The sequence below is a fragment of the Frieseomelitta varia genome, unplaced genomic scaffold (assembly GCF_011392965.1).
Source record: "Frieseomelitta varia isolate USP_RPSP 00005682 unplaced genomic scaffold, Fvar_1.2 scaffold_925, whole genome shotgun sequence".
Classification (NCBI taxonomy): Eukaryota; Metazoa; Arthropoda; class Insecta; order Hymenoptera; family Apidae; genus Frieseomelitta; species Frieseomelitta varia.
The window spans coordinates 1-25,120 of NW_025110729.1; the positions used below are offsets into that span (position 1 = coordinate 1).

The window sequence follows — 25,120 nt, forward strand, 5'->3', positions numbered from 1 at the left end:
AAAAAAAAAAAAAAAAAAAAAAAACATGCGTATCACGTAAAACAACATTTATTAACAATCTTTGTTAAAAACCATCACTGGATAACTCGACTCGTGAATTTTATTCGCAATTTATACTGCTGTGTACAAGAAGGATCCCGAGATGAGAAAATATCACGTGACATTTCCATTTTGGTCTCATTTTAAAACTGTAAAAACTCTCAAACGTTGTAGAGATTCAATCGTTCTCTAAAAGAATTCTCTAATTGAAAAATTCTTCAGCTAGAATCCACCATGGTCCCTCCTCTTGCATCCAACACTGAGATTTTACAATGTTTCATTCCTTAATTATCACTGATCTTGATATTTCAGAACAAATACAGATGTCAACATTGAGATACCGATAGTCGACTGCGTGGTGAACTATGAAGGTACGGTATGGTGCGTACCGATGACAACGTACACGACGTTCTGCGAGTCGGATCACACTTGGTGGCCTTACGACGTGATGAATTGCACCATCCACATTGGTTCATGGTCTTACGCGAGCGACGAGATTAATTTACGTCCCTCCTTCACCGATGCGTCGAACGTGGTATGTATGAAACCATGATGTTTCCATGATCCGACTTCTTGCACGGGTCCAGTAATCTTAAATCGTTTACTTTGGCATTTCAATGGATGAATTATTCGAATTGAAGGGTTCTTATAGGTATATACGATAATTGTCAGTTTGCAGAGAATTCGATGGAGGAAAATCTGGGATGGGAGGTGGCAAATATCTCCGAGAGCGAACGTATAATAAAATCTAAATTCGGATTAGATTTTACCACCGACTTATTATCGTATAATATTCTTCTAAAGAGACATGCCTCCATGTATGCAACAATGTACGTGACGTCGGCCATAGGTACGTAAAATGTTATATGTATTATATTTCACGATAGACGAATCTCGTCACAAATACATCGTAAAAGTTATTTCGCATTAACGTGTGTAGTGCTAATGACGATGACACTGATGACACTGTGGCTAGAGCCGAGTTCCACCGAACGTATGGTGGTGGCAAATATGAATTTTATCTTGCATCTGCTCTGCTTGTTGGATCTACAGTGGAAACTACCCTTTAATGGTATTCATCCTCCACAATTAAGTAAGTCTTTGTAATTATTCTGCCTTTTTTTTTTTTTTTTGGAAACGTAAGAGACAGTTGTACAGTTTGAATCTCTTTGGTTTACAAATTCTCCTGGATAGAAATTACTCTTTCCTTTTCAGTTCTCTTCTATGAGAAATCTCTTTCTCTAGCTGCATTTTCACTCATACTGACCAGCATTCTGCGATACGTGCAACAACTGAACACGGAAGCACCCACGTGGATAACCTTGACCACCGTTTCGATTTTGAAGAGCAGAATAGGTCAGATATTTTTAGTGAGTATTTTGGACCCCAAGGTATCGGCTAGAATTGAAATGAATGCGGATGACAATACGAATTTGGTGTCGCTCGATAAGAAGGAGTCCACTTGGAGGTACACTTCTATTTTGATGGGATGGCTCGCCTTTTTAAGCGTTTCGTTCGTTTATGCAATAATGCTAATTATTTTCTTACCAACAAGTAGGTTTGCAAAATTCTTTTAAAATCTTTTGAATCGTTTTTCTTTTTTTTTTAATGGTAATGTAAGCCCTCGAGTGTTATAGTTTGTTATTAAAAGTGTGGTATACAGTATTTTGATCATATTCGTCGTTCTCACTGTGAATTGATTTTGGTCACAATTCATAAATACGATATGACTATTTGAAAAATTAAGAGCAGACAGAAAAATGAAAAGTATCTTTGCTAAAATCAAAATGGTCGTAACAAAAATGCATAACTGAATCACGAGTCTCTAGATTTTTATAATGTACAGCAGAAGAATCAAGGAAATTTCAACAGGATATTTTAAAAAAGAACTTTGATTCTTCCTTTTGTTTCTTATAAATACATTTATTCTGAAAAACATGTTGGATTTAATTGACTGTGTCAATTGAATCTTTCTTTTCTTTTTTTTTTTTTTTTTGCGTTTGTTAACAGTGCAAGTGTTTGTTAACAGATCAAGTTCATCTTACAATGTCCTCGTTACATACAATGACTTGTAACAATAGAAAAAGAACGACATACCTCGATAGTCCCGAGTGAAACTTACTTTAGATGAAATTTTATATAGATTTACATGCGGCATGAAATGTATGGATAATCCTAGCGAATGATACAGTCAAAGTGTAATCGCTAATAAGTGCTAAATGCGAGAATTAGAAAAAAACAAGATACACCTCCGCTTATCAGAATTTACTCGGTGCTTTGTCAACAACTTCTTACATTATATACATACACGATACAGCCTAGCATTCACGCGAAGTACATGTACTACATACATGATAAATTATACACGTTAGAAAAGTGAGAGAACTAACAGCTAACTAGAAGAATGAAAGCAATTTCAAATTCATGCTATTGTGTTTCATTCGTCCGTTTTAGAATAAAATAAACTAGAATGAATTTACGTGATAAATGCATTGCAAGTTGTAGAAAAATTGAATTGTCAATGAAATTATGCGAGTATTGAAATGGCTATACAAACGAGCTGAGAGATACGATTGAAAGACAAGGTGGAATCATGTGAATTTCATTGCGATTGGTACAACAGATAATCTTTTAGAACCCGTGGAAGTGGAAGCAAATTAACTGCGTTCCTTTTAGTATACTGTAGTATAGCATCTCGGCAGGCACTTTGTAGAGTAGATACTGCTGAAACAATACAATTACTAAGAAAAGCGGAACTCCTATAAAGGCAGTGTGTACTTAAGAAACAAAGGAAACACACCGCCATATAGCTGAACTATTCTGACTTGTTTCGTGGTACCGTACACATCCACTACAGCGCGTAAAGGTCCTGCCTTATATGGTATGTCTTTTCCACATACACCTTGGTCTTCGCCGTTAATTATAAAATGCATTTCTGCCTTGTCCGAACCAGCTTGTGGCACGTACATAATCCCAATACGACTACCAGCATCAGTAGGTAGGATGTACTGAGAAGAGTCAATTGTGTTTGGTCTGAGAGCATTAAATGGAATAACTCCACGAGATGTTTGCACATTTACTCCATCTGTGATCAATTTCTTCTCTCCAGATGGTATCCCCTCGCCTTAAATCATACATAAATGTCAACTTGGTCAACATGAATTATGAACCATACGAATCAATATTACAAACTCTCACCGTAGCCTTCGAAACTGTCCCATATGGTGTGACTCTTGGTAATGGCAAATATCCATGTATTACCCAGCTTAGCAAGATTAGGCATAGCGAACTGTGGCAGGCTGTCGTTTACAGAGGCAGGATCTATGAGAGTCAAGCCCAGTCTCATGTGCCCGCTCCATCCTCTCTCAGTCTTCTCAATCTCCACCAAGAATATTTCACCTGGCTGCAGCGGCTTCTCGCTGAATGCAAGAGAATTTGCAAAACTCGCTGTGCGATACGCCACGGTGTTATCCTCTCTCAGCATGATATTCTCCCCGTGAATCGGGTGAAATCTGGTCACTATCTTCCTGGATTTCTCGGTCATCGTGTCGTGTTCGAACCGACAGAAACGTCAACACCGAGCACCGGTACTACAGGCTTTCGAAAGTGTCGCGGCGATGAGATCCCGCGAGAAATTTCATCGAGGATGACACTTTGGGAATAACGACCCGATGTGCCCCGATATCTCGCAGAGAGGAACGTCGATGAACTTTTCCTGCCGTGCGATCGGCTTGAATGATACATTGGAGTGCGTTCAACGATTTACATGGTTGCTCGATGTACCTAGCGGCTGAAAAGTGAGGTTAGACGTTCATCTCGGCGATCTTCTCCATCGAGAGACCGTTTCTTTTCTTGTTAATTACGTTGCGACGCGGTACGTGCGACGCGTGTCGATTAAAATTCGTCGTTACTGTCAATTCTTACGCCACAGGTGTAATTTTTGTACGAGAACGAAAGCAGACGCAAAATCGGCGATGATCTGACGGGCACGATACCTGCGGGAAACGAAACAGAAACAGCTGATTGGATGTGTGCGACAGTGGCGTAACATTTGCCAGTCTCGCACGTCCCGTGATGTTTATTAAACTTTATAAGAATGAAATGTATTGACATACTGTACGAAGGGGCGAGTTTCACTAACGAAGCAAATGCCCGAAATAAAATAACAGAGTAATGAATTGAAAGTATTTTCTAAAGTCTTCCTCCTCTCTTTTTTTTTCCTTTCGTTCGGTGAGAAAATTAATTGCACGTACGCGTTCTTCGTTTTAAAAATAAATTGCAAATTAAATAAATGTTATACAATTTCGAATTCAGTGCACGTAGGATGGCCAGCTCTTCAAAATTGTATTTCAACTAAACTATATGTTACGTTTATTGTTAACGAGTGTTCAGCCTCTAATTAAATGGTAATAAATAATAAATTGAATTAAATAATACATGTTTACTAATTTCTGAAATGTCATGCGTTGAAACACGTTCTAATATCGCGCTAAAAATCGCTACGATCGGTATCGAAAATCGATTTGCGATATCGATTCACGTGAAAAACAACAAACGAGAGTTCCACGCGAGTTGCGCGAAACGTTTGATTTGTGGAGTAAGTTGTATTTTACATTTTACCAATCATTTCGTCAAAAATGCTCAGTAAAGAAATAGTTCGAATAGCAAAAAAATGGAAACAAAAAGAACATGTACTCGAAATATTTATTACACAAGCAGTTTCAGTTACAACGATGGAATTATTTTTCAAAATAATTTGTCCATTAACGAGGCTTTCAATTCTCTTGTCCATTCTTTCTATATGCTACGCATTGCAAATTATATTATATTAACGTTATTGTTAAATCAACGCAGTGTGAAATATCCTTACACAGGACAGACAATTCATTTATCCTTATTATTTTAACAATGCTACGATAAGAGAATAAAGTGTAATTCGATTTGGTGTGAATGAACGGAATAATGATTAAACATCGATGAAAGTTATTGTCCATTTGTATCTGAACTTAAATCAGCCGAAGAATCGTAAAACATGAAGAAGACAGAGGAAGGTCTTTTAGATCTTGCTGATTTCTACTCTCAATTGTCAATGTTATTGTTATACTTTACGATAGTTTAATTTTTAACAATTGAAACTAAAGAATATATTTTGTAGTGATATTCTTAAATCTATGATAAAATTAAAGTAAAATATTCGATGATAATCGAATTATATACAGGTACTTATATATACATATGTGTATATACACTCGATTTTAAATAAAATTAAATAATATTAAATATTTTTCAATAATCAAATGATCATCTAAATCATAACTTATATTTTGCACTAGTTTAGCAAAAATACAGTGTCGTTAATTGAAAGCTAAAAATCAGCTTTGGATAAGCACTTTTTCCAAAAGTTATATATCGTTATTGTCTTTCATCCATTGGAAGAACATCCTGTTATACGTAATATTCATTAACTATCAATTAACTGGACGTTTCGAAACATTTAAATGACGGAAAATTCAAACCTTGAAATTGACGTACTCGCGAAGGTAGAACATTCGAAAGATCTATTTAATACGACACTTCTAAATATTAGCCGGTTTCTCTTTCTTCTTTTCCCTTTTTGATCTCTACATCGATCGAACTAGTTTCATCCCCCCCCCCCCCCCCCGTTATTCTGACTGTGGAAGAAAATAATTGACGTTTATTGTACGTGTCTCTGCTAATCTACCCTTTCAGTATAAGTTTTTCATGTAACACTTTAACACTTATTAATTAATGACAACTACACGAATTTCCCAGCGATTCTGAATAAACTCGGAAGATGAAAGAACGCTGTTTGCTTCTCTCTCTTTTTTTTCTTTTTTTCGTTTTTGAGGAAAAACGCTCATATATATATATATATATATATATAGTTCTTTTTAAGCACTTGTTAGAAATTTCCACAATGATCTCTCAGAGATTTCTAAGTTTAGCTAACATTGTAGAAAAAATAAATACAAGCAGTCTCAGCATTCATGGTTTCAATTACATTTATTCCAAATTAAGTAGAAGCAAAACACTGCGATGCTACTAAACTGAAATTCTTTTCCGATCAGACTAAGAAATTTCAGAAATATCGTGACAGATTCTTCTTCGTAGGCATTAAAATATACTTGGCAAGAATCGCAAAGAAACTTCCGAATTTGAACACGCGCTCAGAACGATATGTTTCTTATCTAGGGAATCATTTCGAACGTGAAAATTCTCTTTCCAGGCGAAAGATTCGAATCAAGCGGCATCCCTGTGTTTTCCACGAAGCTTATCCTATTTTCTTTTTTTTTTCTTTTTTTTTTCTGTCGCGAGACAATGGAGAATCGTACGAAGTACAGTGCGGCAAGTACCTCCACTACTTACTCTTCACTCTTTCGTCGATTTTTAAGGCAGATTTCGAGGTAATTGACGAAACGTGACGCTAACACTCCACCTCTAATCGGCAATTTAGATTTGTAAAGCGGACAACGCATAGAAGAGAACGTGTTTCTTTTAGAAATCAATCCAAATAAATGTGGAGAAGTATCACTCGTACGGGAAACAGACGACAGATATTTCTTATTTCCTCTCCTCATTTGCTATTTAGGAATTTACGATCCCTGTCCTCTCGACTAATGATTTTATATACACGTACGACACAGTGGATCACGGTTTCGGTTGTTTAAAGATAACGCAAAATCGTTTGAAACGAAATTAGATTGGATTAAATCTATAAACTGCAAATTCAATCAAATTATTATCAAGCATTACACTACCGGCTATAAGTTTCATTACATACTAATAATTGAAGTAATTTCTCCAATAATAAAGAGGCAGATCTATTTTCCAATGATTTGAACAAATCAACAAGAATTCAGTACTAGTTTAAACCAATAAACTTAGCAATAGGCTTTGTACTTTTATACATACATACACAATACATGTAGTACATATGTATTTGATACATTCACATTTGAATGCTTCTCTTGTGAAACTAGTGCAGTTACCTCTTTATTGTTGCAAATACTTCAATTGCTTTTGTAGCTGTTTATGTACTTTATAGTTATTTTATTGTAAATATGTTATTTCATTCGCCTTATATGTTTATTATATACTCTGATATTTATGGCCAGTAGCGTACATAATTTTTCACGGACAATTTTGCTTATGTTTGTGTTCACAAGTTTCTGTTTCGATTTAAAACGTCAATTATTATAAATAAATCAATATAATATAATAGTACGTTGATGAAACATAGAACGATAAAATGAAATGTAGTAATAAAATGAAATTTTAAAAGTAATATGACATTACATAAATATATGGATTATGTATATTGAAGTTATACGACGTTATAGAAAATTAAAATTAATAAAGTCTCGATTACAAATCGAAAGGGAACGATTCTTAATTGTAAATTAAGGAATATTTCTCACTTAATATACAAAGTTTACTCTTATATCGATGGATACGTAGGAACGACTATTACACAAACAAACGAAATGCTCTTTATATGAGACAATTATCATCGACACACTTCTCTTCTCTTGTACAATCGTTCAAAATCTAAATTAGTACCTCAGCACCAACGTATAAGTACATATATTACAAAAAAAGAGATATGAATTAAGGAGTTCAGTGCGAAGAAGACGACATGTCACAATAATGCGAGATATTAAAGGCTTTTGCAAAAGTAAAATTTTCATAACGAAGACGTTAAATTACTCATAAGGTTGTTTTTGACAAAAGTTTTAGTTTTAGTCTTTCAAATATATGGCTATGTTTGAATTGTTAATTATGGAATATCGAGACGAAGTTTTTGGAGAATATTTGTATACGTATGATATTAAATAATTGATCGAAAATGATCTATGAATATTCTTTCAATTTGTCTAGATCTCAAGAGATTTAGCAATTTCATTTCTTCAAGATTTTCGCACCCAACTCCTCAACTATTCATCGTCGTAAGTAGAAATTAAATCACGTGAATAATACTGTAAAATTACTCTGACAATACTAGCACTCTTTCATAGCTCTCTTCGTAAAGGAAGGTACGAATTTTTCGCACTAAAAATGCCCTGTGAATTGATAAAAAAAAAAAGATACAAGCATAACCAATGTACTTCGAAAGAAAAATCATTCATACGTCCTTTGTAATTCATACATATATACACACACACTCGTTCAAAAAGACAAACAAATCGAGAGAATTAAGATACAAACAGAAAGAAACTTCTACAACTTATATATAATTTATAGTGTTCGATGGTAGCAACAAGATTGCAAATTCAATTATAATTCGTCGAGAAACGAGCTGAATCAGCGGCAAAGTGTGTTGTCGTAGGAAAATAATCAATTCACTGTGATCTCGAGATTTCTCCATTATTTTCTCCTGTGTAATCGTTGGTCAATCAAAAATATTCTATCTAAAGCTGCACCGTGATCTTACGGTGTCTGAACCGTCGATTCCACTTTTCGTTGATCCCCGTCCCCGTTATTGTTACTGCTCTCCTTCTCTTTGTTCTCCGCTTCTGTTTTCTGGCTTATGGCGTAATTGTTCAAGTATTCCACCACCTGCATATGTCCGAATGTTTCTGCCTCGTCGATCGGTCTTTTTCCCCATCTTAAAACATAATATTTGCAACATAAATATTTTCTTAAGTAAGATATTTATGAAGTTCCTTCTGATATTAGTTTCAATGAATTTTTGCGTTAATTTCGGATGAAAATCAAACGGGTGTAAGGTCGTAAGATAAAAAAGGCATTTATGTACCTGTCTTTAGGGTTGTAAGGAACTGCACACTGTTCGATTAAAAATTCGACGCAATCCAGATGACCCTCGCTGGCAGCTAAATGCAAAGCTGTTCTGCCATCGTAATCCGAAAGTGTCATGTCCATGCCACTCAATCGATGCCTGAAATTATAATTATAATTTAATTGTTAAAACTTCCACGGTGGACTCCACTCTTCACTATGCTTTGACAAAAGTGGAATATTTAACGAACTGATATCAGAATTGAAATTATTTTACAAACGATGTTAAATCGTATCAGAATAATCCGAATATTATCATTTACATCCGTATCGTTAGGAGTTCGTGTTATGTATAAAATTGGAATGTGAAATTACTCCGATTGACATCTATTTTTTCATGTTACTTTCGAGTTTAGAAAATTCTTTGGTGATGGATACTGATAATAAATATTATTATTGATGGATACTGATAATAAATATTATTACTGTCTTTTCAGAATCTATATAAGTTATTAGTATCTATAAAATGATTAAAGATATATACACATAATAAATTTTCGTGATCGACTGTATATACAAAATGAACCTCTGAATATATACAATATTCGCTCTGAATATATAGTTTAAACTAAAATAAAAAAACGAAGCAGTAGGATTAATAATGGAAGTGATCCGTAAGTCCGTTTCTTCTTTGTTTCAAAACGTCGAAAAATGTTTGCGTTATACAATTACAATTCGCCAATGAAATTTCAATGATCAAAACAAATGAATATTTTGAGATTTCGATTAGAAACTGTATACAAACTGAAAAGATATACACTCAAGTATATCTGAATCTTTCGTTTTCGCAATTTTCTCTAAAAAAAAAAAAAAAACCGCGGACTTACGCTTTATAAGGATAAATTTCAAATAATAAATTATGGATAATTAACCTTCTCAACGCGGTGACATCGCCACTGGCCGCGCTGAACAATAGATTAACGATCGACAGCCCTTTGGTCTCGTATTTGTGCCTCCTCGGGTCCTTTTTGTTGGTCGCGTGTTTCAGGTTGTCGTACCTGTGATCATAGTAGGTGCTACACTAATCGGGACGGGATGGAAAACGACGGGATACCAATGAACATAGATGTACAGAAGAGAAGAGTAATAGGCAGAGCGTGTTTGTCAGGGTTCGGTATATTCGTGCAGAGTTTGCGTGTGAGCGGGGGTTGTGAGAAAAGCAAAGGAGGGAGAACAAACAGTTTGATTAATGTGTGTTATCACTCGGTCTCGGTGTTTATGTAGTATTAATAACCAAGAAAATTTGCCACATATATATATATATATATATATATAGAAGTGCGTCTATCTCTCTACGTTTCGTGTATTTATAGTTAGGTAATATTCTTATTATTTCTCCTTTTTTTTTTGTTCTTTTTTTCTGGCAACAGCTAACACAACGTGATCGTCAATGTGTAAGAAATATCGGGCGTAGAAATTAGCTCTGCTTTTGCATTGTAGATTATTTGAAAGAAAAAGAAAATAATTGTATTCTTCGATTGTTGTGTCCAGCTCATATTTTGATGACGAAAATTTGAAAAAATTGAAAATTCGAAGAACTTGGACAATTGTCGAATGAAAACTCCCCTCCGAGTGCAACAGGAATTTGTTTCACGATACAGAATCACAGGAGAATAAATTAACGATCAAATCAATAAACCAATGAAAACGAAACCGAATTAATTTCTACGCCTAATGACTAAGTGCAAGTTGCGACCTATGCAAGCACGATCAAACGAGAGTAAAAACCGGCAAGCGTACCTATGAAAGTTGAACTCGGAGACGAGTTCCTGACAGAATTGAACGCCCCTGCAGGAATTTCCAAGGGGATCCAACGGCGGAGACCACGTGCAAATGCCCATCACGTTTGGTATCACTACCAGGAGGCTTCCTGACACTCCGGACTTCGCTGGGATGCCAACCTATACTCGGTCACACGATTCATATTCGTTATTCGATTTCAAGTCAGTTTCAAATGAATGAAAAAATAATCCGAATTAATTGGATCGCGATAGGATCAAATTCGTTAGAAATTCGATGTGTCTTCGGGAGAAGGATATTTATTCGTGGAATGTTGAACTGGAGGAAATTGCAATTGTACAAGATTCTTGATACTTTGAACTTCTTTTTGAAATATCTCCTTTCTTAACGATATTATAGTTTATATTATTAGATATTAGATTTTTTTTTAAATATCTCCTGTCTTAACGATATTATAGGTTGAAGCCTTTTAAAAGAGGCGAAAGTTACCTTGAACGCGAATTGGCCACTGTAGTCGTACATTCCACAGCTGTGCATTAAACTGAGAACATCTCGAACGCTATCAGGCTTTAAAACTTTCTCCTCGGTGATAGGGCAGATGCCACCGTTTGCCAAAGTGGCCGCCACCACTGCCATTGTGTCGCAGTTCGCTTCCATCGAGCAACACTTTGAAAATAAAATCATTTAAATATTTTTTTTTAACATTAGATATATATATATATATTTTTTTTTCTTGTATTTATACATGGTGATTGTATGTACCTGAAAATAGAAATCCAAGATTTCTTTCAGGTTCGATTTATCGGGATAACAATTGTGCTCCCTCATGTAGAATCCAAGCGCGTAATTTCGGTCGGCAGCCTCCCTTTCCGACAGAAAGATAGCATTGTTGAAGCCGAGATTCTCTCCACCTGCCAGCTTCTTGAAATAGTTCATCGTGAAATCGAATTTTTCGGCCAATGTCATCTCAGGTTTGATTAGAGACTTCAGGAGGGAGCAAACCAGGATCGCTCCAGCGTTGATCATCGGATTATGAGGTTTCTCTGTTGAAAGAATGTTCGATGTATTTTTACAGAAATTTGACATAATATAAATACAGACATGAGATGTATTTTATAACGTTCGACTGAAGGAAAAATTAATTTCTTTTTAAAAATTATTGCACGCCCGAATTTTCCATGAACACGCGAAACATTAGATTTTGCAGAGATGAGGTGTCGCGAAAGGACCAATATGATAATAACAATAAATTGTGCAATTGTGAAATTCCAAATTATTTTAAAGAAGAACTAGTCTATTAAAAATCCATAATTTATTAATTAATAATGAGATTTACGCAACAATGAGAATTCCAAATTATTTTAAAAAAGAGCTAGTCTATTAAAAATCAATAATTTATTAATTAATAATGAGATTTACGCAAACAATGATTATCGCGTGAAACATTAGATTTTGCAGAGATGAGGTGTCGCGAAAGGATCAAATATGATAATAACAATAAACAATTGCAATTGTGAAATTCCAAATTATTTTAAAGAAGAACTAGTCTATTAAAAATCCATAATTTATTAATTAATAATGAGATTTACGCAACAATGAGAATTCCAAATTATTTTAAAAAAGAGCTAGTCTATTAAAAAGCAATAATTTATTAATTAATAATGAGATTTACGCAAACAATGATTATCGCGTGAAATATTAGATTTTGCAGAGATGAGGTGTCGCGAAAGGATCAAATATGATAACAATAAACAATTGCAATTGTGAAATTCTAAATTATTTTAAAGAAGAACTAGTCTATTAAAAATCCATAATTTATTAATTAATAATGAGATTTACTATTGTAATCCAGCACCAGCTCGTTGAAGTTTCGTCCGGATGGTTCCTGGCCGACGTATTGATGGACCACTTCCTGTCCGAGTCTGTCCAAGGCGATCGCGTATGTCAAAGGCTTGCTGCAACTCTGCAGAGTGAACGGGATCGAGGTGTCGCCGATGCTGAATCTCTGTCCGTCGATCGTGCAAACGGAAACGCCCCAGTAATCTGGATTCATTCTCGCCAGCTGAGGTATGTACGACGCGACCTTGCCCTCCGAGTTCGTCTTGCATTTCCAGTAGAAGTCCTCTATGTGCTTGGTGAAGCCCGACCAGTCGGGGATGATGAATTGATGCCTGAACGCTCGCGAGATCAACACTATGTTCGGATTTACAATTCTGAAATATCGTTCGAATTTTCAAGCTTGTCGAACGAGGTCTTCGAAAAATTTCAGCAAAATGAAACGTGAATTTCACGTTTAAAAATAAATAAATCACAAAAGGTTGACGAAGACAGCGAGGTAAAAATTTCACAATAGAAAACTGGAAATTTGCTTCTTTTTTTTTTTTAGCTAGATACAAAATTGTGAATCTTTGTTGTTTAACCGAAGAAAGAATTACCTTCTAAATTGTTCCCTGTTTAATTTTTGCGTCTCGTGGGACACACCCTCGTGGCCACCGGATTTCAAGTGTTCCTTTCGTAGATTGTCCGTGAATTCTTGAAGCCTGGGGTCGTCGTTTCGCAGACCGGTTGTTCTCAGAGCCTACAAACGTGTGAGAATGAAACAATATGTGTATATGTAAATCATTAATGAACGAAATGAATGAAAATGAATATTTACCGCCAAAAATTTCCCCACTGCTAGAAGACCGGTATCTTCGTTCTTGAACATGTCGAAGAGAACATCTTCGGCGTTCGTCGCTTGATCTTGGTCTCTGGTGCTAGAATAAATAGTTATTTTAATATCAAATTAAAAAGAAACGGAAATTCATAAAATAGAAATAAGAACTCGAATCACTATCTTCTCAAACCTACTTCAGTGCAATTTATTAGAGGGAAGATATAATTGTCTACTTACTATTGTTCTACTTACAGTCAGTCTTTAAAGTCTCCATGCACCATATTAAATGTAATGTAACTTTTATGATTTTACTTTTGTTATACTGCTGCTCTATTTTTTTAGATTAATTATTAACAAGTAAATGTAAATTGCTTTTCCTGCATATTAATAATACATTTCACGTTTCTAAATACTGTACAAATATCAATGTAATGTTAATGTAAATCTCGTACAAATATTGTTTATTTAATGTAGAGACTTTAATTTAATGTTATAATTATAATGTTTGTTCGACATTTAACTGTACTTGGTGATATTTATTAATTGAACATTCGATCTAATTTAATTTAATATTAAAATTAACATTTTAATGTGGTATACAGAGATCTTTGCGACTGATCTATTCTATTCATGTGGCATGCAATTGATCATCTTGCCAAAGTGACGAATTTATTTGAATTTACAAGACTATCTAGATAAAGACCATAAAGATAATTTACTACTGTCATGCACAACATAAATGTATTACATATTCATTACAATATATATTAATTGCATAAACTGTATAAACATCTAAACCAAGATCCAAACGTTCGCTATTTATAAGGATATGAACCACAATTTTGAACTCGAATCTCTGAAATTTCTAACAGAGCAAGCTAAAATTAGTTGTGTGTACATCATCATCGGTATCTTGACTATGTGCCTCAGTTGATGTTAATTGAATGACGCAACTGAGTAACAAGTTCTTATTTTTGTTGAAAATTGATCAGACCAGTGACACATTTGTAGAGAAAACAAAAAGTTAGACGAACAGAGTGGTGAAACTAATGGTTAACAGTAGCTCACGTAAAAAATTTAGAAAAACGAACAGATCGTAATGTTCAAGGACGAATGAAAAAAAAAAAAAGTTCTCATTATCACTGCTGCTGAAAACGAAAATCCAACGACGATTACAATTTACAAGCAATAGCTTTCAGAATTTCACCACACACTGCACCATGCAATAGACAACACGCAGTGTTGCATAGTACTCACTACATGTAATGGCTGTCATGAATGAAGCTGTACTCGCTGGAAAAACAGAACAACGACAAGAGATCAGAATTCGAGAAAGAGAATGACACGTGACTGTACCTGAGAAAACGCGCCAGCATCATCTTCGAATTTTCGGTGTTCTTCTCTAACCAAATCGAGCACACGACTTTCGTTCTGATCGAATAGTATTCAGAGTCGGCGAGGCTGCTCGACGGCACTAACGCCGAACTCTCTAACGTCGAACACTTATCGTTCATTTCTGCGTAAGGCACAACGACGCTCTGACTTTCATTCATGTTTGAACATCGAATCGATTCTCTTCAATCCATCGGCTATGAGTTAAGTTATTCAAGTTAATGAAATTTAAAAATCAATTCTCTTCGAACGAAGGATCCGTTAGAGTAGTCACAAAGCAGTTCGTACATGCACACGAATGATGCGCGCAGATGAATGCATTAGATGACCGGAAAAACGCGGTCTTATATCAGTCCTTTATACGAGAAACGAACAAAGAAAAACCGAACTGAAAATCTCACTCTGCACGAGACACTATTCGCGCACATACTAAAACAAATAGGCTCGGTAAATTAAAATCTCGAAGAAGATATATGTGTTCGCAAACAAAGTTACTCTACTGACCACAAGTTTCGTTTCTGCTACTGCATACATACATAGCGTCGATATTCGTGGAATTAGAGAATTCAATTCCTATCTGCGTGACAAATAAAACAATCAGCCCCTAATGAGCGGGATTTGCACGAAAAAAAAAAAGCGCAAGATTTGAGTATAACGATCTCGAATTTTCAGAGAATTTGTGTGACGTGTCTTTTTTGACGTCGAGAAGAGGTTCCATTATCGTACGATTTACATAGTAAATTCCCCGGATGGTAAACAGCAGATTAGGTTCAATTAGAACCGTTGATGCATCGAGAATGACGATCGTCGTGGTGACAATTTTTTAATTCAATTTGAAAGTCGATATTTAAAGCACGGTTGCGCAAGGTTGAAGCTTAAATGAGCTAGAACTTGCTTCGATTTTTCACTTTCAGTTCTTTACTCAAATAATAATTTCTTTTAATAAAAATCCTTTTTTTTCTCTCCAAGAGAGGATCACACATCGTATTATACTATTGCGCAGAAATTGGAAAGAAAAATGTTTTCCAGGAGATGCGAAAAACTGGTTTAAGAACAGAATTAGATGTTACTTTGCTAGTTGAAGAGATAACACAATCCAAAAAGTAATAAATAATCTTCTTGGCTTATCGATATTTGTTCGCAATGATGGTCAAGACAAAATTTATAATATACGATATGTTATATATATAATAATTATAATTATATCATATATATATATAATAAAAAATATTTATATAAAATACAGTGTCGCATGAATCAAAAAGAGCAACATAATTCCTCTCTACTAAATTATAGATATCTGCAATTTACAGTGATATTTTTATATTGATGGCTCGAAAATCGCAAATTTTTTAATAATTATATATATATATATAATAAGAAATATTTATATAAAATACAGTGTCGCATGAATCAAAAAGAGCAACATAATTCCTCTCTACTAAATTATAGATATCTGCAATTTACAGTGATATTTTTATATTGATAGCTCGAAAATCGCAAATTTTTTAATAATTATAATTATAATTATATATATATAATAAGAAATATTTATATAAAATACAGTGTCGCATGAATCAAAAAAGAGCAATATAATTCCTCAAATTATAAAGATCTGCAATTTACAGTGATACTTTTATATTGATAGCTCGAAAATTGCAAATTTTTTGAATTGAATTTGATATATTACGATGCGATACGTAGTATTATACGTAGAATGACGAGAGGATGCGAAAAGAAGGAAAAAAAAAAAAAACAGAAGAAATACGATCGTGAATATGTAGTGCACTTGGAAGCATATTTTTCTAACTTCAACTAAAAATGAGAGAGTCGCGTTTTAAACGAGTTGTAAACGATTCTTACCGTAAATATGCTTTGCGAAAATCAGAAAAATCGCCTACGAACGGTTCACTGAAGTCGAAGCTGTCCATTATGTCCTTCGTTCGGCGCAAAGAGCGACCGACCGAATCGCCCATCGTTCGACAAGAATCTTTATCCAACGTCTATTATCTCGGTCAATTTCAAACACTCTTCTTCCGCGAAGCCGAGCAAAGTTCTGCGAGGTAACGAAGAGACATCCTTTGGACGTGTGCATTTAAATGGACAGCAATGACGTTCAGACGATCAATTAGAACCTATGGGGTCGGGTCTCTGGAGGTCAATGATTCTCGATTAATAACCAATATTCGTCCTTTCAATATTAACAGTATCGATATGTTACAAATTGAAAGAGAAGACGATTTTTCGAGAAGTAATGAAAAATTAAAATTGAATTCATATTGAGTTGAATACGAATTGAAAGGGAACGATGTGATTCCTTTACAAATATGCGAACGACATTAGTCAGAAATTACGAAAAGGGAGGGAAATAAACGAAAGATGAAGGGATGTTGAATAAATTGAAAGAAAAGAAATATTATGATATGTTTGAAAACATGAATAGCACGAATTATTGTAATTATGACGAAATAACTGAAGGATACTAAAAGAAAATGTTGTAATTCTTTCGAAAATATTAATTATCAACACTTGTTAGAGCACACTAACAATTATTAGAGCTAGGATTATAATCGAATTAATTATAAAAGAAGAAGGGGGGGGGGTAATAATCGAAAGGTGGAGGAAAGATATTGGAAAAATGAGTTTAAAGAAAATATTACAATTTTTTTAAAAAAATACAAATGACCAAAGTGTCGATTATTATATATAAAAAAAGATAATATATAAGATAATATTATTATATATATTTATATATTTATTATATATTATATATATTTTTATATATTTATATATATTATTTTTATATATTTATATATTATATAAAATATTATTATATGTAAGAAAATGACTAAAAAAAGGGACGGAGGAATATTGGTGAAATAAATTGAAAAACAGTCATCGCAATTCCTTCAAAAACAGGAACGACACGACAATCTTATTACACAATGAGATTTGAGTGGAACTGAAAGAATAATTGCATTCTCTTTCTCCTTGATGCGATGATAATTAACAGTTCTCCGAGCAAAAGCGATTGAGAATCGTCAATACTCGGTTAATTTGGATTTATTGGCACTCCATTGTGCTCCATTTGAATAGCATCTAAATGAATCTATTTCCTCGTTGTTACGAGAAACGACCCTCTATTTTTTTTTTTTTTTTAATCTAAATGAACGAAACGAATCAGACATCTGCGGAGATTATTGTGCCCATTGGTGTGGTTCAAATGCTCTGTGACTTTGTTCGTTTGCTCCAATTATTTGTGCAATCGAAACTGTTCCATTACGTGACTTAACTTGCACGGATATTCTTCTGCGTGTCACGCTCGATCGATTTCGATGTTAATTAATTAGACTTACGGGCATTTATGCATGCTTGTAAACTATATTCAAATGTTCACGAGACTTATATGAATTTCTGAGGTGGGGCAAATGGAATTTAGTACAATTTAAAATTTAGTATAAGCAAGATTTACAAATAAAAAATATGTAAATTTATGAGTGAGATATACTCAGTGAAATATAAATATAATAATGTATCACGTATAAATCTCCATCGTTATGCCTTGTGCGATCTCGAACTCGATACTAACGTCGCAATACATATCTCTCGCGGTCGAAGTTATGCGAAATCAGAGAGTATCGCGTAATTGCGGATCATCTTGCACGATTACATGAAACACTGTTCCGATCACTAGGTCGCTTCGCGGCAATAAATAAACAACGAAGAATCTTTTCATTCAAACAATTAAATTGACGGGAGAACGTCCATTGTAATTATAAATTTAAAAAACTGTCAAGTAACTTGGCAATTTTTCTTCCGGACGAGTGGAAGAACAGTTGTTTATTTATTTATTTATTTATTTCAAAAGTGTATATTAAAATACGATATATAAAAGAGAAATAAAAATATACACGAACGAACATAAATAAAATTAAAACTAAAATACCGAGATCGATACGATGTCTCGATACGTCGAGTAGCACACGTTTAGATTCAAACTTTGAAGTAATAGTTCAATTCATAGTGCAATGTAAAATTAAATCGCATTAAATTTTGGCTCGTGAAACTTGAAAACACATGTCTCGTCCCATCGTGTTTTAAAATACACGTCATGTTTTTGAAAGTGGCGACCATACTGAGAATTAATAGTCGTCGAGTTGAAAAAGAAAAAGAAAGGAAAATAAAAAGTAGAGGAAGAGGTAAGATAATGGATTAATTACCGTGTCTGTGCTCGTTCTAATTCTAAGGCACTTCCGAATGCAGCGTCCAAGTATTTTACACTCCCCAACTTGTTCGACGCTGGTACCGCCGCTCGTCTCTGAAACAATACAGAGAAATGTTAGTACAACACGTCTGCTAAAAGTATTTCACCTCGCTTTATCTTACAACTTGACAGATTTAATTGTTTAACTTGCGCTCCATTTTATTTATTTTATTTATTATTTTGTAACTTGTATCCCGTTGATCTTAGTGATCATTGGACTGTGAATATTTATTTAAAAAAACAGTAAAAGATGCTCCCTTTCATCCATATGTCACTGGACACTTAATAAAATTAAGATGACGCTAGAAATGACCTGACCGCAGACCTTTGCAAAGGCCATAATCTGAACTTCATTTATTTTCTAAATTTTTTATATTATTTTATATTATATTTCATATATTATAATAATTTTATATATATTTTATATATTATATATTATAATAATTATATAATAATATAATATAATAATTTTATATATATTTTATATATTATATATTATAATAATTATAATATAATAATATTATTATAATAATTATATAACAATTATACAAATTATTATATAATATTATATTATAATAATTATATAATTTAATAATAATTATAAAATTTATATTACATTTTATATTTTTATATTATTATTTTCTCTCCTTTCAAATAATTTTACTAAATATACATTTTACATAAATATAAAGTTTCGTTAAAGTTAAAAGTTCATCAGTTTGCAAGTGGCAGAAATTTTCTAAATTATCCGATCAATATAAAAGTCCCGATATCGAAGCGTAACACGCTGACGCGTTACAATAGACCCCTTATTTCTCAGAAGCTAATTCTCGACTCGAAAATTTGCCGTGATCGTGACGATGTCTCATCATACGCTATCACTCGATACAAAATTCAGTTTCAAAATTCAAGGACCAAACGTCTAACTGTATCTGCTTAGGATGCACATTTTTAAACTGCGTTTACACGAAATATGAAATTGCACAAGGATTCAGGGTCTAGTCAGTTACAAAAATCTTTGACAGTTCCTCCACATCCAATCGTAGATATTCGTTCTTCAATGATTTTGCTCCAGTAAAGACTGGAAAAAATCTCTTCCACTGTGAAAGGAATCATCTCCAGTCTGCTTTTTCAAGGTTGAGTCTGCCTTTTCTGTTATAAAACCGTTGTGATGAAAAGAGAGACTGTTCTTCCGCTTTCTGAAAACCGGTCCAACGATCGATGGACGAATTTTGGGTCGGCGAAGTATGCTAGGGGTGCAAAACGCCGGTTGCCAAGCAATTCCGTATTGATCCTTGAATGAATCAACCCTTATAGCTACCTAAGCTGAAACTTGTATCCTGTCACGTGTATCAAATTCGTTAATTCGGATCAGCAGGATCTGTGAACGAAAACGGAACGGTTGTTCCTTTCACAGACACTCGACAATTGTCTCAAACTTTTAATTCAACTTTTCGTAGAAGATGATTCAAAGTGCAATTGACTCGAAAGAGATTCCAGCGCATCGTTCTTCGTAGAAATTGTACAAAAATCACGTTCAATTATTAATAGACACAGCTATCGAGCTCTCAGTTGGAAAAGTAACGCGCGAACAGAGATTTCAAACACAAAAATAGAGGGAGAACAAATTGCTTGTAATTTTTCTTTTTTTCCACGATTATTGGAGAATTATCTGTATAAATTCCGCGTGACTTCTTAGTTACAATCGAGGCGCTGTGACATCAAATAACGGCACATCATAAATAACAACAAGGCGCGAGACAGTTCATTGGCGATCGTTGACATCAATTTATCGCGCAGAAATGCTAACACCGTCCAATTCAAATGCCAGTTTACTCCAAGTGGGCCGCCGTTTCAAGTATTTCTGTCGCTGAAATGGGCCATTGCCACCACGTGGGCGGAACAGTGTTCACGTGCCACCCCGGTTCTGATCGATATCATTTTTTCCCTCGAACTGCATGCATTTATACGAAAATGTCATCCATTGTTCAAATACTTGTCAAGGTTCAATTAACATATTAAATGTTATTTATCACGACATTGCGACAGTACTGTATTTTTGTCTATTGAGCGCACGTATGTTGAACGCATCGAGATGAAAGAATGAAAAGTTGGTCAATTTGGAAGGATATTTTGTTACGAAGAAGAAGTGGTAGTCTCGCGGCACTCTTTCATTTGGATCATCGTTTTATTTAAGAGGAGATTTTTGTTCTGCTGTTGACTGATCAATCAGCGACGATTCTCACTCGAATCTTCTAATCTGAATATCATCGGACAGTCCGTTCAATTATTAGAAATGAACCGTGAGTAAGAATTTCTTCGTTTTTCCTACCATCGAATCCTTTAATTCTGCGGTTTTCTTCGAAGTCGTTGGAATTTTTTTTAGAAACGAATACAGAGTTCGCAATCTTCTAAATATTCTTCAGTAACTCTCCATGAAATATGAAGTTTGAAATCAATGCAAATTTAATTGTCAACAGCTGAACAGTCTTTCATCTTCTGTCCAACACGTATGAAATCTCTTGGCAGTTTCAAAGTTTCATGGAAATCTTTTAGAATCAATTACAGAATTCGTAATTTCCAATTAAATATTTTATTAAAAAGTACGATCAGCGTCGAATATTTCACCGTAAATTCAAATATTCTTTCATCCTCTCGACATTCCCTTCGGTTCAAAAGAAATCACCGAAATCTCTCAGAATTTACAGAAACTCTTCACTAAATCTACGAAACAATCGATGAGACATCCCCACGCACACGGAACGGCAACCAATCCTCGAATCAATAAATCCAAGAAGTAAAATCCCTCCGAATCTACTCGTTATCAGCTACTCAGGGTGATTCCTCGCACCTTATTGCTCGTGTGCAACCTTCTGAGTCCGTTCGAGCCGACCTTGACGATCTTCAGCATCCTCGCCCACCTCGCGATCGCCTCGCTGTTCATTCAAGCTTCAGTTCTCCAAAGAGAACCAATCACTTGTAACTCTCGACTTTCAGAGATCCAACTTGGCACCGCGTGCTTGATTCAGCTGGCTCGTGGCTTCTTCTTTCGATCTTCGTTCTCGAGACAGAGCCAGAGAGAGGCGACGGTGACGCGAGAGACCCTCGACGTCCCGATAATGACGAGGTACTGAAGCAAGAAAGGGTCTTCCGCCAGCAGGGAGAGAAGCCGGCGAAGAGGGCACATGCGCGATTTCGACGCGGCACTGTGTGAAATGTCACGTCCATCTGCTGGTTAACTGACGAGTTGGATTCTTCTTCTTTATGGGTTCGAAGCCGAGGGTCTCGAGTTTCTGTTTCTTCCATGAAAATCGATCTTCACAGGCAGGTTTCCATTCAAACGATGCGTAGAAAATGTTAGATACGTGATTTATTTGTGATAGAACGTGTGTGTGTGTGTGTGTGGTGGACTTGAGGTTGAAACTTAGCTGAAACTCGAAGAAGTTGATAAATTTGTAAAGTGACGAAGAGATTTTGAAGATGATGATTCTTTTAAATGTACAGGCAAGGGTTCGTACACTTTCGTGCAAAGGTCTACAAGTTTATGAAGTTCGTAATACAAAGTGTGTTGGTTAAATGGATGATAGGGAAGTTTATAAATTTGTCAAACAATGACAATTTCGATCTCTCCAAAGGTGATAACATTTTTAAACAGGTACAGTGCAAATTTCTATGTAGTACTACAAACTCGTAAATAACACTTTCGATTTGTCAATTGAAAATTACTTCTCGTTTATTATTGTCTTGCAATTATTGCTTCGTGCTACAGTTGTACATTGGTGAATTGTAATAGTAATGGCAGATCGTGTACAATTGAATCCTGAGCGTGAAAGAAATCGAAAACAGTGTACAAAGTATAAGCTGATGCACGTTGAGTCTTATTCTTAATTAATTAAAGATAGCTGCCCTTTAAATAAACATAACATATTATTTGACGATATCGTTATTATAAAATACGAAGAGCACAATCGTAAAATTGCAATAAGCGTGCGAAAGGAAAAGGAAAGTTCAATTCATTCAGTCACATACGCGTCGAGTGTACACAGTTTTAAAAATTAATCTATTAAATTAAATTTTTAAAATTGCAAAACAGAACGTTAATAATACTTTTTCTTTTTTTTTTTTGGACGTCGAAAAGATATTATTATTTATGAGATAACAAGCGCATAGATTGGAGCATATCAAATGTTGTTCTATATAATCAAATTTTAATTAACTTATTTAAAATATTATCGATTTAATCATGGTAATTTTCATAGGCTTGAAAGTTTAAATCCAGATATGAAAATCATACGAATATTCACCATACCAATTATTATAGATTAATATCACAATAACGAAGTTTCATATTTTTATTTCCATTTGATTATAATTAAGTGTTCAAATAAAACCGAAGAAGAAACTTCGACTTCCTCAAATTCGTTTCAATCTATTACACTTGATCCTTCTATAATAAAAGTCTCTTACTGTTTTATATTTTCCACTGCACGGTAGATCGAGTTATCGAAAAAAAAAAGAAATCTACAAAAATAACGCGAACATTTGTATCTAGTATTGCCTCGATTAAAAGATTCAATTAAGAGACAATCGTCTAGCAACAGTTCTAAAAACTTAACTTGTTAAAATTTCTAAAAATCAACACCTTGTTCATCGACAATTATTCAACATTTGATCAAAACAGAAATAGAGAACACGTTCGTTGAATAAGAGTATAGCATTTTTAAGTAACATTAGAACTTCGTGATCGATGAACCAAGCGTCTAGAAATTCTCAGTATGATAATAAAAATTAAGTACTTAGGTAATTAATTAAACCTACGTTGTACGACAGTCAGCGAAAGAGTTGAGGCAGTTTTACATTCATATAAGTATTATAATTAACTTAGATCGATGTTTAATACTTTGGTTTTCATTTCACACGTCCATCATCATCATCATCATCGACGTAGTCTATTTTGATTTTTCGCATGAAAAAAATATCTGTTATTGCACTCCTCATGCATAGAGCGTTCAAACACGTTTATGAATTCATCTGACCAATGTAATCAATTCTTTCACTTTTTTAAATTTCGTATTAACCCCTCAGTTGTGCAAACATAATATCAAATATATATTTCATCTATTAAATGTTACTATATTAATATTATTAAACGTTAATATTACTCTATTTTATAATTTTCATTTTTAAATTTCCCTTTTAAAAATGTATAAACATTTAATAATAAAATTCAAGCATAGTTTTTCTAAAATTCAATGAGCACTTAAAGAGATCAAATTGGTCGCAGAGAAATTCACAGCTTCATAACAATTTCTCCTAGATATCTGGAAGACTATGCGATACGAATAATATTCGATATACATTATAAAATCGTTTAGAAAACAGAGCATAGAAAAGTTAATGTTCCTTTTAAAATATCGTGTAAACGTTTCGTTTCGAAGGCTCAAGAAAAAAAAGGAATATAAATAAAGATGATTGTACGATCATAAATCATAAATCATAGATTTACAGATGATTCCTCTGATTAAGAAAAAAAGAAAAGAAAACAGTCCGAAAGTAATTGTGTCAAATTGTAAAATAGAAAGTAAATTGAAAAACAGTCGTGGGATTTCTAAAAATTGTATGATATCATCAACTATCGAATTCTATTTCTCATATAAAAGATATAACTTTTTTTTCATCGTTGCAAAAATCTTACCAACGGGTGATATATATATATATATGTATCGCGAATTGTAAGAAATACGATTTTTAAATATCTGTTAAAAACGTGAAGGAACGTCCTGAGATAAAAAAAGGCGGGGCTTAGAAATGTAAAACATCGTCACGAGATCAGAGTTATCGCGAATTTTTTCTGAAAGTTAATAAACTTTTAGAGACATTCGTCGCAAGGTGTATAAACAAGATGCAGAGAATTGCATCCAATGTTACCAAATAAAGCTTGATCAATCAGTGAAGTAACAAATACTTCCTGTCTCTTAATAGTAACAATTAGTTATCAAAAAATAGACCTATATTCGTGTTGGACGTTTAGTATCGATTCTCCCTAAAAGTGAAATTAACATAAAAATTAATTAAAATCGAGTTCTAGATCTCGATTTTTTTGCATTTAAATAGATCTAAACAGACAATTAGGGAATTTATATAATTATATTAACGCTAGAACTACCGGAATAACCAAAATGAGCAATTTGTAATTTTTTCATAGAGATGTC

The 25,120-nt window shown here is 34.1% G+C and overlaps 3 protein-coding genes across 8 annotated transcripts; 1 reads left to right on the forward strand and 2 right to left on the reverse strand.

The window, feature by feature from the left end:
• Positions 1–301: 301 nt before the first annotated feature.
• LOC122537708 (acetylcholine receptor subunit beta-like) lies at positions 302–3,102 on the forward strand. The gene is made up of 4 exons (XM_043671115.1): positions 302–574; positions 712–889; positions 980–1,132; positions 1,255–3,102. Exons 1-4 carry the CDS (start codon positions 431–433, stop codon positions 1,614–1,616), a joined length of 837 nt encoding a protein of 278 aa, XP_043527050.1. The 5' UTR covers positions 302–430; the 3' UTR covers positions 1,617–3,102.
• On the reverse strand, positions 2,057–4,090 carry LOC122537709 (neuralized-like protein 2). The gene is made up of 3 exons (XM_043671116.1): positions 3,238–4,090; positions 2,840–3,163; positions 2,057–2,760 (listed from the first exon to the last, which is right to left on the reverse strand). The coding sequence occupies exons 1-3, from the start codon at positions 3,581–3,583 to the stop codon at positions 2,642–2,644; spliced, it is 789 nt and encodes a 262-aa protein (XP_043527051.1). The 5' UTR covers positions 3,584–4,090; the 3' UTR covers positions 2,057–2,641.
• Positions 4,091–5,378: 1,288 nt separating this feature from the next.
• LOC122537707 (glutaminase kidney isoform, mitochondrial) lies at positions 5,379–22,012 on the reverse strand. 6 transcript variants are annotated; one of them, XM_043671109.1, is made up of 12 exons: positions 21,760–22,012; positions 18,865–18,962; positions 14,510–14,545; positions 13,253–13,352; positions 13,032–13,174; positions 12,436–12,809; positions 11,359–11,639; positions 11,086–11,262; positions 10,597–10,757; positions 9,729–9,872; positions 8,816–8,956; positions 5,379–8,665 (listed from the first exon to the last, which is right to left on the reverse strand). In XM_043671109.1, exons 1-12 carry the CDS (start codon positions 21,850–21,852, stop codon positions 8,488–8,490), a joined length of 1,926 nt encoding a protein of 641 aa, XP_043527044.1. In that variant the 5' UTR covers positions 21,853–22,012; the 3' UTR covers positions 5,379–8,487. The 6 variants fall into 6 exon arrangements, with proteins under 6 accessions (XP_043527044.1, XP_043527046.1, XP_043527047.1 ...); XM_043671111.1 differs by having other exon boundaries at positions 9,729–9,854; positions 21,760–22,010; XM_043671112.1 differs by lacking the exon at positions 14,510–14,545 and having other exon boundaries at positions 21,760–22,011.
• Between the last annotated feature and the right edge of the window lie 3,108 nt (positions 22,013–25,120).